General features: G+C 35.0%; 1 protein-coding gene across 1 annotated transcript in view; it reads left to right on the top strand.

The window, feature by feature from the left end:
- The first annotated feature begins 5469 nt into the window (after positions 1–5469).
- Positions 5470–17258, top strand: part of LOC121413974 (dynein heavy chain 5, axonemal-like) — a 90371-nt gene continuing 78582 nt past the window's right edge. Inside the window, exons 1-12 of the mRNA XM_041607002.1 lie at positions 5470–5854; positions 6718–6797; positions 8250–8348; positions 10744–10836; positions 11502–11534; positions 11859–12075; positions 12670–12854; positions 13706–13886; positions 14770–15029; positions 15416–15514; positions 15962–16143; positions 16729–16848. Coding sequence (XP_041462936.1) covers positions 5728–5854; positions 6718–6797; positions 8250–8348; positions 10744–10836; positions 11502–11534; positions 11859–12075; positions 12670–12854; positions 13706–13886; positions 14770–15029; positions 15416–15514; positions 15962–16143; positions 16729–16848 — 1676 coding nt within the window. The 5' untranslated portion in view covers positions 5470–5727. The remainder of the gene's footprint in view (positions 5855–6717; positions 6798–8249; positions 8349–10743; positions 10837–11501; positions 11535–11858; positions 12076–12669; positions 12855–13705; positions 13887–14769; positions 15030–15415; positions 15515–15961; positions 16144–16728; positions 16849–17258) is intronic.

The raw sequence follows: 17258 nt of genomic DNA, 5'->3' as shown, positions 1-17258 counted from the left end.
ACACTTTTTTTAAGTTAGCCTTGGAGGATATTATTGATTTTTTGAAATACTTTACAACATATACATGTAGCATTAATGAACATGTGTGTGATACAAGTATTCAACTCCAGTAGTGAATTATGCAATTCAAGAGATCTTCAGTGCCTTATATTTGAAAAAAAAATAATTGATTTTAGATCCAGATGTTAAGGTTTGTTTGAAGTATTACTATCAATTGTAACAATCACATTAATTGTATCTTGATTCATGACTTGGATCATCTATTTTCTTTTTTGCAAATATGAAGATTTTTTTTCAAATGTTTTTTCTACTGCTGCTAGATCTATTTTGAAAACTGCCATATGATCAGTTCCACCATCCACCATATTGACAAAATGCATGTATGCTCCCTGTATTCTAATTTCTATATGTTTTTAAAACCTGCCTATTCAGAACAAGAAATTCTTGGTAATGTGAATTTACGGTCATAAAATAAGAAGAGGTTATTAATGAATTTAGAGTTGGTTTTAAAGTGGCGCCAATGAGCCCCGAAATATGGAAGGAGCTTAGTTTTGGATATGAATTTTTACAAAAAGGAGCTTAGTTTGGATATGAATTTTTACAAAAAGGAGCTTAGTTTGGATATGAATTTTTACAAAAATCGTGAAAACCGCCCCTACCTATATTTTGTGCCATATGAAAGGTTAGATATTAAAGGAAATTATATGTTGAAAATGTTGAAAACTATTGTTGGGAGGGGGGCATCTTCAAACTCCAATCTCAATCAGAATGTCAGTACTTAGTGTCACTGTCAATGGGAAAACTAAATTTGTAATTTGGTTTGGTCTAAGGCAATCAACAAATCATGAGGATATTTGGTGTAATTTTAGTAAGGATGATATAACAAATTTACCCACCTGATAGTTCATATCTATGTCAAGCAGAGTGTATTACATCTTACATTTCTTGGGGAAAATTCCTTGATTTTTTTTCCTTGACTTTCCTTTTCAACAATAGAGATTATTTTGAATTTATTCTCAGGGTTGATAGATTCAATTAGGTGGAAAATAAATTTTTACCCACCATAGAAGCCATTTTGTATGTATAATATGATGTTGAATTTTTGAAATTTGTTCTCAGAGAAACTATGTCTACAAATTAAGTTACAAAGCCATAATCATGAATATATTAATTTTTAGATTTGTTTGTAGATTATTTAAATATTTATTGATTAATGTGTTGATTTATTCCAATCTTTGTTCATTTATGTTATGTCCAAGACTGCACTAATGTGTGTTGACCATATCATTTAGATTAGCTCAGGGGAGTTTTGCAAACTACTCATTGGTATCCATTGATTTCGCATTCATTCGTAATTCCGAAGGTTCGTTATTCCGAAGGTTTGTATTTCCGAAGGTTCGTAATTCCGAAGGTTTGTTAGTCCGAAAATGAAATGAGGTTCGCAATTCCGAAGGTTTGTTAGTCCGAAAACTAAATGATTAACGAACCTTCGGAACAACGAACCTTATTTAGTTTTTGGATTTATGAACCTTCGGAGCATCAAACCTTATTTTGTTTTCGGATTATCGAACCTTTGGAATAACGCCACAAATGATCGGATTAACGAACCCTTTTATGTTTTCTGATTAACGAACATCGAGATATAGACAATTTACGTGTTTCGGAATTACGAACCTTCGGAATTACGAAGTGTAACCCATTGATTTTTATTCTGAGGTAATGTTTCATGTGTTTTCAAAAACATTTTTCTTGGACCTCGAAGAGGTGGGACATTAACATTAATGAGATTGAGAACAGCTGATTGTCAATGCAATATCATATCAACATTCCTTTCATATTTGCTTTAATCAGATGATTGCCAGTACCAGTTACTGGTGCATGATCATGTATATGACAGGAGAAAGATTTTTTTTTATGATTTAACAAGTAATATCAATAGAAGACATTGATTTGCTTGAATTATGGAAAATCACATAAGCAATGATGGTTTACAATTTTTTTGAAAATGTAAACTGTACACATCGAGACTTTATGTAAAGATTGATTCTGTGATAAGTATATTTTTTAATGATTCTTCTTTTATCCAGGGTTACATTGTGTATGGATTTAATGTTTCTCCTATGTTTCAAAATCATGAAAATCAAATGTACAATCAGTAAGTTTTGTGTATTGACCCCATGATATCCATTTGTAATTGCTGTTGTTGAAACAATTTCATGTTCTCATTATGATGTACACAATCTAATGGCCCCCTCCCACTTTGTGTTGGAAAAAAGGCTAACATTAAATTCCCATCTCTTAAAGGGCCATGATTTGAAATATGTGTTAGCCTATTGACATCCAATAATGTTCTTATAATGGTGCATAATATGTTCATTTTGCAGCTAATTGTTCATTTTAATGAAATTGTGGTTTATTTAAATTATATGATGTAACAGGATCTTTAGAGCATCGTTATATTGCTGCAGTAGTACGGATAGAAATATTCTGCAGCATAAAACTCTAAATGTTTTTGTTTTTGTCACTACACTGTTATTTCAAATAGGAAGCTTAAATAGTTCAACATAATTCAGATCATTGAACTTTTACCAAGCTTCACACAGGGTTTAAAGAATAGTATAGCCGCTTTATCTGTTCAACATTCTAAATTGGAAATATCATGAAGAAGGAATTCATGTAAAATGGGTATTGATTTTACAGTGTCTTAAAGTGGGACTGCTTGTGGAGTTAGAGGGTTTTCTTATTTATTGACATTGCATCATCATGAAATTTATTCTTGTATTTCACGTAGCTGCCAAGTAGTACTGATTTTCAGTATTTAGTACTGAAAAGTGAGAAGAATACTGATAGTTTCATGTAAAATACTGATTTTTAAAGTTTCAGTTGTATGTGTGGTCCTATGATATTTTTTAAAATACTGATTTCCTCACCGAAATACTAATTTTCAGCTTCAAAAATACTGAAATGTTCCTTTTCAGGTTGGCAGTCCTGAAATTTTCAGGATATGACACACTAACAGATCGTGTTTCAGATTGTGTGTTTTGGATTGTAATTAGAAAAAAACCTAGGGGATATTTCTTTTCTATTCAATGGATTCAAAAGAAATGGAAGGTAAAATGCTTTACCCCCAAAATATCAGTAATTGAATAATGTTCACAACCCACCTTTGTAAGAAAATGTTATGGATTTATCAAAACCTTGTTATATTGATGATACTTTAACTATTGGTTAATGTTTTTTGTTGCAAGTATGATACATGTATCTTGACATTTAGTAGTACTTTGCCTTATTTCATGATTCATTTGTAAACTTTGGAGAAAATAATTTCTTCCAAGAAGATGAAACAGTTCATTAAATGAATAAAGAAAGATGTAGGATATGATATTCTAGGTTTCTTTGTCATTCTGTTTTCTATTGTTAATTGTGTGTAAAGAGATCATTAGTGGGCAATCACAGATTTTCTTTTTTTCTACTAGCATTTTCATTTCATTTTTACTTCCGTCTTCGGTCTGCTGTTTATTCATTGTCTCCCCTGTTCTGTTTTTCCCTTTCCTCTCATCCTTTTACTTTCTTTTCTGTGATTTCCTATGTGCGTGTGTGTGGTTGATTTTTGTTTCCATATCGCTTTCGCTTTTTTTTCTTCATTTACATGTCAATAAGTTTGGGATATTATTAATAATTATACATGCAAATCCCAGTATCATTTCACTTCTGTATTATCGTTCTCTTTCTTTCCCTTTTTCCAATGAAACTCACACGTTTGAAATGGAGGGAGTGGTATAAAAATACAGTGGCAAATCCATGTAGGGGCGCACCCAGCCCGTGCCCCCTCCCCCTTTTGAGATTTGTTAGGGGAGTATGTCGTGCATATGCAAGTGGGGATAGTCAAGACTTTTTTGGGGGAAGGTTTTTTTTTCTGTAAAAAATGCCCCCCTTTTGGAAAATCCTGGATCCGCCCTGGCTATATATTTGATGGCCTATGATGTTTTCAGGGATGTGAGAGTTCAGATTTTTAGCTGATTTCAGATTTTGTTTTGTTTCAATTTTCTGCTTATTTTGGACTTTCTTTACAAAAAGTATGGGAGCTCTTTCTATTTCAGACTTTTTATTTGTGACAACTCACACCTCTGTGTTTTTGATCGGGATGTCATAGGTTTGATCCTGAGCCGAGTCATAAAAATGGGACCTTCCATCCACCCTCTTGCCAGGCATCCGGCAGTTTAGAATAGAAAAAGGCATGGAGAAGGGTAATCTATACATTGCTGAAGAGCTGAATTGGCTACCCTGGTGAATAAAAAGATCTTAATCCAGCGGCTCCAGGAATTAAAGGGGGCAAAGATAATTTCTATGACAAGCCGCCCCCCCCACAAAAGGTATTCGCTCCCGAATGAATGTGATTTATGTCACGAAAGATTTGACAATCGTATGCCCGACTTTTTCCACTACAAACATTACATATATGGCTCTCAGTGGGGGGGGGGGGGGTGGCACGGACCGGCGTGCCCCTTCCCCCTAGTATATATCATAAAAAAGCGAAGGATCTGATTGGTTTCCTATTACCCATACTAAGTCGCAGAGAAAATTATGCACCAATTTCTTTGTCAACATGCTGGTTAGATTAAAAGAGCAAATAAAGGTTGTAAATGCATGCAATTGATTGCTGCATTTCTTTAAATTATGAGGATATCTAAAATTCTAAACCGAAAATTTATTTGAAACGCCGGCGCTTGTGTGATTCAATTATCAAAATGTAGAAAACATATACTGAAGGGTAACAGGAAGGAAAGGACCAGGAATGAGCCTATTTAGTGACAGCATGACGAAAGATTTGGAATAAAGAACATGAAGAATGAATTGAGGAAAAAGAGAGAAAAAAGGGAATTGAATAGTAAGGTTGAAGAGGGGGAGGAGAGAAGGAGACGGGGGAGATGGATAGAGAGAGGAGGGAGGGTATTTTTTTACTAGTATTTCCGTAACTTCATACTCCATCTATGTACTCCTGTAATTTTTTCAGAAAAAGTCATATTCTATTCTTCATAGGGGCGCGAAAACAATTTTCTTTTTATATTTGTTTGAAGAAAACGAACAACTTTTTGCACCCGGTCAAAAACCAGAAGCAAAACACGACGATCGCGATATGCGATGGGGACCACGAACGATGTAATTTTACACCTGTTACGAGAATTCCGCTTGGCGTACTTCGCAACCATGACGACCGTAACTTTCTGCGGAATGATAAATCGATTCGTCAATATGGGTACTCCGCATGAAATATAACACCAAATCAGTGCTAAAAAAATACCTCTTTGCTGATTAGCACAGTCACAAAATATCATCAACCTAATTTACATGTATTTTTACGTAAACGGATTACATTTGTTCAGATAAATTGTTTTTATTCTGCCTTTCACTCTGAAAGATGTTGGGAAGTCGGCGGAAGAATATAAGTTTTGTTAATGGACCCAATCAATTTGCATATCAATTAGGTCTGTCTTCCCGATACGACGAGCTCGCGAGCTGAGCTACCGGTTTGCAGCGTAACTTGCGCCCGACCGCACAGGCGAAGACTTTGAAGAATTACCGTCGACTTCTTGCGGCCCTGTGTCAACAAAACATTAACCTGCGAAACGTATTGCATTGGAACTTGTGATTAACATTTTCAGAAAAATAATGCATATTTATGTGTTATATTAGTTAGAGACAGTTTCATTTTGTGAATTGTCAACGATGGCAGATACAGAACAGGCAGCCACCACTGCCACAGATGGAGGACCGAGTGAGAAAGAGGCAAATAAGGCTGATTCTCCGAAACCCGATCAAGAAGTTGCACCTCCTTTGATTAGCACCTCGAAACGTGAGTTGAAGTTAGATCTCGAGAAATTGCTAATAAAAATAAAACAAACCAATGGCAGTAAATATAAAATTAGTTAATTTTGTAGAGGAGGTTGGAAAATGGGATGACATCCTTAAGCTTAGCACAAGTTTAATGAAATTATGAGTTAGATCAAGATCTATTAAAAATGTGAAATAAAGCAAAAGTGGAGTGTTGCCTGTTTTTTTTTTTTTTGGGGGGGGGTTTTATTTATGATTAGCACGAGATTTCTAAAAATAAGAAGATAAACAAAATCAATAAACAGTTTAACTTTATGAAGGAGAGTTTATCAAATGTATTAGATGTTATTTTAAAGGTAGACCATTTCAGATGAGGGAAATGTAAGATTTATTTTTCATGTTCCATTTTCCAACTGTCATGGTGTGAATGTCGACACTCGTCTTTTTCTTGAGTTGAGATTTTCTCAACACATGACACACATACGTGTACTAATGAACTTGAGGCATGAAATAGCACTAATTATTGTGAACTGAAGGGTCAATAGGCCTAATATTTTTTGACATTTCTTTCCAACAATTTATGAAATACTGCTTACCTTCAAGTTTTTGAAAGTGTGATATAGAGGGCAGAAAAAAATCAGATACAAAACACTCAAAAGAAACAAGAATTTTCAGAAATTCAGTCAAGTACAAGTTCCAAGCCAGCCAGAGTTCAGTCAGGCATGCTGCAGGGCACGGTCTTCAGGCCACTTTGATTTCTTCCTGCTTTATCAATGACTTACCAGTGGGTCTTCAGTTAAAAGTTAGCATTTTTCCCCCTGACTATTAAGTCAACATGAAAGCCAATTTTATACTAGACTATTTTGTAATTTATTTTCATTACAGCAGAGAAAGATGCAGAAACAAAGCAACAGGATAAGAAGAAGCCTGGTGCTGCCCCAGCGCGCAGAGGAGCAGGCCCAGCAGTAAGTAGAATAAAAAGCAAATTACCTCAATTTCTGACATAAATTGCCCCCACAAAGAAATCTTGCAATATCAATGTCCGGGGACAATGTCCAGCAAAAGGCAGTGAATATCTCCTTTAGATTTTAAGATCCTAGTTGACTTGAAGACTCTTTATGCAGCACTGTGTTCTATCTTCTTGGAGACATTTTATTCTTGCCTAATCTTAGTATTATTTGAATATTGGGTTAATATTCAACCAATTTAAATTAAAGCCACTTGAGAATTTGTGTGAAGAAAATTAATGAGTTGAATATTTTGTATTCTTTTTAAATATCAGCATGCAAACAAAGGCCCGGTAAGTTGAATCTAATGTCAAACTATAAAAGCACTTGCACTTTGCTGACTGTTGCCGTTTATCATGAAACCCTCTTGTGTAACAATATTTTGGCTACATGTACCGTACAAAGTGTGTCACAAGTTTTGAATTTCACAATTTGTATGTATTTTTTTTATAGTGCTTTGTTATGGTTTTAAGACCTTATATTTTGTAATTTTTTTATTGGTGTATTGTAAAACTATAAAGAATTTTGCTCCACATCCCCATTTTAAACAAATAGGATGTGAAATTGCAGGTTTTATTCCTTAGTATTAGTAATTTTATTTATAGGATCGTCTGTTACTGTATAAAATTACGTTCATTTGAATGAGCTGGTGAGGAAAATAATGCAACTTTATTGTCTTCAGGAACTGTAACAATTGAATATATATTTTTTATCATGCCCCATTGATTTCAGACTTGATCAAGGTTCAAATATTGACTTGTTTGTTTAGACTCCATTGTTTGGACACTAAGGTGTACAGTTGCCGGATACTCGGTCAATAGACTTTTCTCATTGGGCAACCATTAGCTCTTTTGATACAGCCATAGGCTGTGGAGAAGACGGTCAATATTTGATTAGTCTCCATAGTTCACATACAAACTGATACCTTATTGCTAAAAAAATCCTATATTTTACGTTTGAGAAATAAATGTTTTCTTCATTATATAAAATGCAAATGTGCTTAGAAAATTTGTTCTATTTTATAGATACTCTGATGACTTCAGGTGGCAGAGTGCATTTTTGATCAATATATTCCTTCACATGTACATGTAGTACTAGCAAGAGGACTTCCTGTCATTTCCCCAGTGTTGTATGCAATGTGTTCATTGATTATTCTAAGATCATTGTTAGTCTCCTTTGATTATTTTGTTAAAGCATGATTAAATATTCTTTAGATGTAACGTTCCCTGTATGTTATTTCTAAAAAATTCTTTGAATTGATGGTAGTCTGACAAATGGTCTCATAGTTGCTTATTGTTTTTTACATGTTTTTCTTAAGTTTGTAGCCATTTCAAAATAGCATGGATGGATACCGTAAATGTTTGTTTGTATATATATAGTTGTATAATGACCTTTCACCCTATTCTCTAGGGTCAAGGGTCACAGAAGGGTGCTCGTGTTTCCATATCACTGCAGCCTGGTGGAGACCTACACGGGCACACTAGTGATTATGTCAGAGCCAGACGCCAAGTATGTTAGACTTTCCCCCTCAGTCATTCCACTGCGTCTGCATTGCATGAATATGCTAAAAAGAAAAATTAAAATAGTCACATCCAGCTCAATACTCTCTTTCCACCAAATTATTAGCTCCACCCTCCTCTCATTTACATTATCATGCAATACACAGTTACAGAAATGTCAATTATTCTTTTGTTTGGTAAAAAGTGATGGAACTCAAAATTTTGTGTTCCAAATACCGTAATGAATTTATTTAGAAAATGTTTCTTCATGGCTTTTGTTCTCATTTCTATAAATGCATGATGGCATTTGGCAAAATGTATACTCATTATTGCTCTCTATACTAATTGCTTTTAATCATGCAATTTCTTTTCATACTATATCTCCTGGGGCCGAGTTTTATTGACTTTGACATACATGTGCAATGTAATACTTTGGGGGTGGCTGTAGGCTTTGAAAATATTGATTGATTGCAGTATTATGCTGTACAGGTTTAGACATTAGATCTGCAGTTTAATATGTTGTACTTGACAGTGTTTATTATTCCATATGGGTGAACTGTTAAAAGCATGTCATGCATCGATCATTGTAGGTCATTATTTTTTCTTTTTAGTGGAACTTGAAGGTGCTTTTATAGTATTGTTGATATTTCACATCCATAACAACCAGATAGCTTCCTTAGCAACACATGCTTTCCAGCTGCCAGAGGCGTAGAAATGACACTACTTGCATGCCTCTCATAACGATGGGTGAATAGTAGTGTCAGAATAGATAGTGCTATGGGAAATAGTGCAGGTGCTATCAGTCTGCTCAGCTCCCCCCCCCCTCTCTCTCGTCCTTTTTTCTCATTTTCTCTCCTTTATTTTGTCTCTGTTATTTTGCCTCATTATGGCCCTTCATGGGTTAAACCTTTGATATATCTACATCTATCTATCTATCTACATGTATCTATCTATGTATCTATCTATGTATCTATCTATCTAATCTATCTACATCTATATTCATATGTCAGTTTTTCAGATTTATGTAGGATGAATTAAAGATTGGTGGAGAACAAAAATGTAAGGAGTAGGGCCTCGTAGTTGACATGTAAAGCTGAAGATTAATGTTACTCTGTTGTTGTAAAGCACATTTCAGAGAATATCATCCATAGTCGCAGTCTGCTGACTAGTTTCATAATTGGATTCGAATTTGCATCACTGTCAGTCCATCAATGCTATGTTTAGACACAGAATGAGTTTTAGTTGCCTGTTTAGATGAGGACTACCTGTACTTGCTCATAAAAGTGCTGTGCTTGTTACTACTTAGATCATTAGATGAACACCATTATCACAATTCACCTGTATACTTTATTTGAGTACCATTTTCTAGTATTGCATTTTTTTGTATAAAATAAATCAATTTATTCTTGTATTGCATTATGTTTTATATGAATGCTGAGCTATTTTTTTTTAGAATGCAAATACAATGTATGCACTATACACTCTTTAAATGATTTTTCCCCTTATATTTTTTGTGCACAAAACTCAATTTACATATCCTTTTTTTTCACTCCAATGAATATTTATTAGTGTATAGATTCTGTATATTGCAGAGCACTGTATTTTGCTGTTGCTTCTGATTGCTGTGACATCCCTTTTCCCCAAGTCACAATCTTTGCATTTCTTTTTCCTCTATTTTTTTGTCTTATAAAGACCAAAAGCAAAGTTATTATTATACATGTAGGACTTATGTGTTTATCAAATTGCAGTGCACATATAGTTTGAGACATGCGACTATGTGCGCCCCTTAAGATTGGAATTTGTTGATATTCACATACATGTAATAGTGAATGAAAGCTTGTTGCAAAATGTTGTGTGCTTTCTGTATATGTACATGTATTATGAATTGTTGTATTTTTGAAAATTAGTGATAGAACTTTGATCAAAGTTCATTTCAATATTGTAGAATTAATTTAACATCTTCACAATGTTCATTTCATCAACTTTGGTAGTGCTCATGCATACATGTATACAATTAAATGTTCCTGCAATTTTTATTTTGACTTTCACTTTTCCCCATCAAGTATTTCATTTTATTTGTTAGTTCGAATTTAAGTCTTAAATAATGTATTTCCTAGGACAACAAAGCTTACAATTATTTTAAAAGTTATATCTGGTTCAGAATGAACCAAAAATTTGAATGGGAGAGTCATCCATTTTGCATAGTATACACTGTAGTCACATCATTTTCCAATAACATTGTTTGAATTTGGACCAGAGATCACTAGGTGAATTATGTACATCATGTTTTTCCCTCAAAATCTGATATGGGAGACCTGTCTCATCACCCCAGGGAAAATCTGCAATATTTGTTATTTTTGTCAGGCATATTTACATCTTATTTATTTCCTTTTATGACTTTCCAGTCCATGGTCAAGAAGAATGTAGTGATGTCATCCGAGGCTATGAAGGAGATGGCAAAGCAAGCCAAGGCTAATAGAGATGAAAGGAAGACGGCGGTAAGGCAATCTGATTTTTTTCTTTATTCTTACAATGTTCTCCTTTCGTGCCATTATGAATTTGCATAATAAAAGTCTGGGGTCATTAAGAAAATCTTAAAATCCTAATATTTCATAAAATTGTGAAGATTGACAAGCCCATACAGGTCTTTTTCAATGGGGGTTTGTATTGTCCAAAATTTGTTCTTGTACAGAAAAATAGTTGACCCTCGAGGTAGAATAGAATGGATCAACACAAACCCCTCAAGAATATGACAAGCAAAAAGGCTGTCAACATTTGCCTTGAGAATTAGGCAATGAATGAAAAATAAGTTTTCAAGTCCAAAGCTTGTTGACATTTTAGTATATTTTTAAAATATACTTGCATATCCCACAAACTCTTTAAGATTGTTCAGCCCTAATGTATAGTACTAGTTAGGAAAAGGAGATAATAAACTTGAGGTTTATCGGTGTATCAAACTGATTGCTTTATACAGATGAATCAATGTGTTGGTCATCAACTTGTCTGCTCTGAATGCTTAATCTGAATGAAGAAATATGTAAACATTGGAAGCACTTGTATTCTAATTTTTGGCAAATTTGGAGATGAAATGCAATGTGTAATCCAGTGACACTATTCACTATTAAAATAACACATCTTTCTCATGTGGTTTCTCCCCTTCCAGATGGACAGCAGACATGCCTTCATGTTCTCAAGTGTAAGTATATTCTGAAATGGCTCTAAAATGAAGTATGATAAAGATACGTTTAATGATATTCTATTTTCAAAGAATAGATGGTCTGTGAAGATAATCAAGACAGACAATGTATTTTCTAAGTCAACATCTGAATTTTTGTTAATGTTTCTTCTTTACTATTCATCCAAGTGGGTTCAATCTTCCAGTCACTAAACCTATTGAAGACATAGTAATCCTGACATTTCATTAGAAATTCAATGGTCAACAAATTTAATACAAAAGCAGAGTTGAAACAATCACAATGCAAAATGTAAATAAAGGTATTATTAATTTTGATGTATCTAGCTTGCTGAGGCATTGAACATGGAACTATCTCAAGTGGAGGACTTCTTGCTTGGAGATGATAAGTTTGACATGATCGGTGAGTTCTTTGCGCAGGATGGACCACGCAAGCTGATGTTCTTCTACCAGGAGGCTACGAGTCGAGACACCTTGTATTCCAGGACAGATACATCCAGCGTTATCACTCAACCAACACAGAAGAAGCTCTTCCTTACCACCGGTACGTTATGACCTAATGTACGCCATTTAAAGGGCACTGAACACAAAACATAGTGAATTACAGTATTGACTGGGCCCTGTCTTACAAAGAGTTGCAATTGATCCAATCAATCTCAACTGTAATGAAATACATCCATACCATAATTTTATCCACAGGAACTTTGCACAATCCCCTCAGTAAACATAGAGAATCACACAGAATCTTCAAGAGAATGATGAATGTATGAATAAACATATCTAGAAAATGTTTTGAACAAATATGAAAGTTAGATGTTAACGTTGCTGGCCGTCGGTAATTATGATTGATCGGATCAATTGCTACTTTGTAAGATGGGGCCCTGGCTTAGATATCTCTCATTCATCTTGAATTTTATTTGTGCCCATATTCATTTTCCCATTGGTACTGTAATATAGAAATATGTCCTATGGAAATATTGCCTGGAGCTAAAAACATTGAAATTGGAGGCCTGTAAATGCAAAGAATTAGACTTAAATAGTATTATAAAAAATGATGGATTACTTGTGGAAAGACCAAGTTAATATTAAAAAAAGCTTCTTGCTGACATCAACCTTCCCAATTCATTTTCTTGTCCAGGTACATCTGAAGGCTTGAATGGTATGTGCTATTTCTTCCTGCGTTCTACCAACAAAGCCATCACACCGGCTAACATCGCTGCCGAGGTGAACTTTGGTATGATGGACTGTACCAACGGGAAGATCCTCCAAGGATTCAAGATGATGCTAGATAAGATCATGATGCCAGCTCTTAAACTCCAGGAGGTAATCATTTGGGTTATTCCATAATACAAACCTTGTTGTATGCCTGACACCCATATTTACTTCACTTCATTAACTTGTTTTATCAAGCCAGCTCATAGTTGTTGTTTAACTTGCTCATTACAAAAACTTGAGAAATAGTTATTAAAGCTAAATGATAGTAGTTGCAGTAAAACACTAATTTCGTGAGGAAGTTTGTAAAACCAAGGTTAAGTATGACTATATCATAGTGGATCTAGATCTGGTACAGTTACATAAACTGAACTTTGTGAAATCATAAAATCTAAGCTGAAATACGATCACACTGAAGATCGCCAACACACGTGGGACAGTGTATTATTATTGCTGGAATAAAGACCCGACGGAAGTGAGCGAATCCGCACTTATTTTGCTTACTTCTCAGCAATTACACAATTTCTTCCAGAATCCTTTGGCACATATTTTTCATTCATACAAACAGACACTTGGGTGGTCATAGATTCTGTAAAAAGTCATTTTGAGATCGTTACCAGAACTGGAATTTATCTTTAATGTTCTAATGTCTTAGTTTGGACATTATTTAACCTACACATGGTATGACATTTTTACAGACTGGAAAATTTTATTTTATATTTATTGATGTTTATTCAACATCTTAGTCAAGCCTCATACCTTATTTGCCATATTTTGTTAAACACTTGTTAATATCACAGACCTACATGTAGGTCATAGTGTACTCCAGTCTTCATTCATGTATTTGTCTTTGTCAGAATTATTGTATTGTAGAATTATTGTAAGTGTTAATAAATAATGTACTGTCAATGCCAGTACTTCTTGAAATAAAACTATATACATATATTTTTGTTTCATTCTAGAATTGGGGTGAGATCAAGGACGAGAGTCAGGTGTCTGATTTCTTTGAGCAGCTTGAGAAGTTTGTCGGCAGCCTTGGTACGGCGACCTCTAACATGGACGGCAGGGTGCAGCTGTGTGAGCATGAATACCTAGAGACCATGCTGGATTCACTCAAAACGGCTGCAGACTTCACCGCTGCAGGTGAGGCTATTGAATCTCCTCTGAGTGTGGTTGTTCTTATGAGGGAATTGATGACTAATCTTGCAGAGCTGCCAAGTAGTACTGATTTTCAGTATTTAGTACTGAAAAGTGAGAAGAATACTGATAGTTTCATGTAAAATACTGATTTCTAAAGTTTCAGTTGTATGTGTGGTCCTATGGTATTTTTTGAAAATACTGATTTTCTCACTGAAATACTGATTTTCAGCTTAAAAAATACTGAAATGTTCCTTTTTGGGGGTTGGCAGCTCTGATCTTGTTGTAAACTGATTCAAATACTTACCATGCCATCAGAGAATAAATTAATCCTGGTGCCCGTATCATAAAGAGTTGCAACTGTTGTAACTTTGCCATTATGGCAGCTTCCTTGGTAACCTTGATTTTGATTGGCTACTGAGCCCTGTTGCCATGGTAGTTGCCATAATGGCAAAGTTACAACAGTTGTAACTCTTTATGAAATGGGCCCCTGTATTCAGAAGCAGTAATAAGAGCGAATACCATTCAACAAGTTATAGTTATCTTAGTGTCAACTAGACTTTTTTTTATAACAAAAAAATTGATAAAATTACAATAAAGAATTAAAAATACCCTATGATTAGGAATTATCAGCTTTTTATCACTGAGGCAGATAAATTGTATGATAATATCCTTTATATTATTCTTCACTTCTTTCTGATAATACACTTAATATCTTAATTGATTGGCCATCAATATCATCCGTTTGCGATGATAGCCATTCACCAGATGATATTCTGTAGGTTGCTTTCATTTTTCATGCGTATGCTCATTTAATTTGAATACTTGGTGTCAGAAATGCCTGTAATAATGTTTTATATCATTATTATTACAATCTATTATTGAACAGCCTCTGTCCCCGATACTGTTGAGAAGCTGGAGGAGCTGAGTATGATGTGGCTGAAGCAGATTGTCCAGGTATTGACCGAGAGCGAGCAGATGCGAAAGGAAGCCGATGACATCGGTCCTGCAGCCGAGCTGGATCACTGGAAGAAACGCATGTCAAAGTTCAACAGCCTCCTAGATCAGATCAAGAGCCCTAGATGTAAGGCAGTGGTCGGTGTGCTGATCGCTGCCAAGTCCAAGGTCCTTAAGCAGTGGAAAGAACTGGTGAGAACCATTTATGAATAACTTCCGCAATATGTTGATAATATATTTAGGTTTTTCAAACATTCATTGTTCAAAATAACAAAAAATTATTACCAAATAATAAATCAAATATAACCATTAAAAAAAAACTATTATTGCCTTTGGATGTCATGAAGGAAAAATATCGTAAAAACATCTTTCTGAGTTTGATGGCAGCAATACTGGAAATGTGTCTGTAGCTATGTACAATACTAAAAAGTACTACAATCAGTTGTGTAATTATGCCTTTATGAATGTTTTTATTTGAAAATTGCAAGAGGTTTATTATTAAAGTATTGTGAAAATATCTGTGTCTGAATAAAAAAATGTTCTTATAGAGTTTATGTATTTTTTATACTTTCCCCCAGGATCGTCGCATCACTGATGCTGCTAACGAGGCAAAGGATAATGTCAAGTATCTCTACACCCTGGATAAGTTCTTTGGCCCTCTCGTCAAGTGTGATCCTGTAAGTAGTATGGTGGACATCTATAACAGTATCGAAAACTTAAGTCCAACAGAGATCTCTGTCTTTTTCAAGGGGCTACCATAGCTCACTAAATAAGACAGCAGTCTTTATACCATTGACAGGGGACCAAACAAAAATTGATGCACAAATTTAAGAAATTAAACCAACTGGTGTTAAACAAAGATTTAAATGTGACTCTTATTAAAAGATGAGAGTCAGGACCACAATACAGTACCATATTGCTATACTCTGGGAACTGACTTCTATGGATCAATATTCTCCATTTATTTATGATTTACCAAGTAAAATCAAAAGCATATTAAGCAAATACTATCTTACGTGTATTTCCTTAGTCCCCCTTTTTCCTGCTGCACCCCTGAATAGTTCACCAGATAGATTACCCATAATAAATTCTACAATGTATGTTTATTATTATTATCATTACAGAGTGCGATGATCGAGCACATTCCAAGCCTGATGAATGCCATTCGTATGATACACAGCATCTCCCGTTACTACAACACCTCGGAGCGTATGACCTCACTCTTTGTCAAGGTCACCAACCAGATGATCACTACCTGCAAGGCTTATATCAAGAGGGATGTTACCAAGATCTGGGATCATGAGAGGTAACCATTACTCAAGGAATAAATCTAACATTTTATACTTTCCTTGGGTCCTTAGGAGGCGTGCTGTCTCAGTTGGTTGGGCGGTGGGCGGTGGTCTTGCAATCTGTTGACCAGGGTTCAATTCCCAGTCAATGCGTTAGTGCCCTTTGAGAAGACATATTTATCCTTACTACCAAGTCCCTTGGAGAGGTTCTTGAGCCATTAGTCCTGTGGTTGCATACTAACAAGAAATCATGCTTTCTTAGCTGCCAGGTACAATAACCGGCACCATCAAAAAAATAATGATATGAATTCAGGAGAGCTTTTCACAAAAATTCTCAGCTCTGACAGTCAAACATGTGTGCTCCTCGGCCAGTCAAAATCAATCAAGTTGCCAGATCTGACAACTTATTAGTTCTCACGTGTTGGTAACCTCATCCCTGGTGAATCCTTGTAAAATGTAGTAAAAGAAGTAAGTGTCTGGAAGGATGAGACATATTATTCTGTGTTTCAAAGGGAGTTTGCTTTTGCTTTTGTATTACAAGATTGAATATTAGGAATTTAAAGGCTTTCAAAGAATATGTTCTCTGTCATTTATTATATTAGGCCTGTATTGCTGAAGCGCCTGAATGATTGCATCAAACTCAATGAGGAATACCAGAAGAGCTTCCACCGTACGAAGGAAAGGCTGAAGGAGACCCCAGAGGAAAGGCAGTTTGAGTTCAGGTGAGATAATCATCATTTGAATGTTTATTTATGTGAATAAATTCTTAGAAATGATTGCAAAGAAGCTGGTATCAGATCCCAAAGATAGAAAAGCTTGAAAATGTAACGCTATGATCCAGGAATTGAATGTTCAACCTCATAGAATGTGACAAATTGACTACACATTCTCAAGATAATTCTACAGATGATGATGATCGTCATGGAGGTGATGATGGAGATATGATGCTGCCATTGATGATACTGATGGTGGTTATGATGGCGATACTGATAATGATGATGATGATACTGGTGGTGGTGATTATAATGATGATGATGATGATGATGATGATGATGGTGATGGTGATGATGATGATGATGGTGATGATGGTGATGATGGTGATGATGATGATGATGGTGATGGTGATGAGGAT

The sequence above is a fragment of the Lytechinus variegatus genome, chromosome 4 (assembly GCF_018143015.1).
Source record: "Lytechinus variegatus isolate NC3 chromosome 4, Lvar_3.0, whole genome shotgun sequence".
Classification (NCBI taxonomy): domain Eukaryota; kingdom Metazoa; phylum Echinodermata; class Echinoidea; order Temnopleuroida; family Toxopneustidae; genus Lytechinus; species Lytechinus variegatus.
The sequence above is the reverse complement of the archived record's forward strand: the minus strand, read 5'-3'. Positions and strand labels throughout refer to the sequence as shown.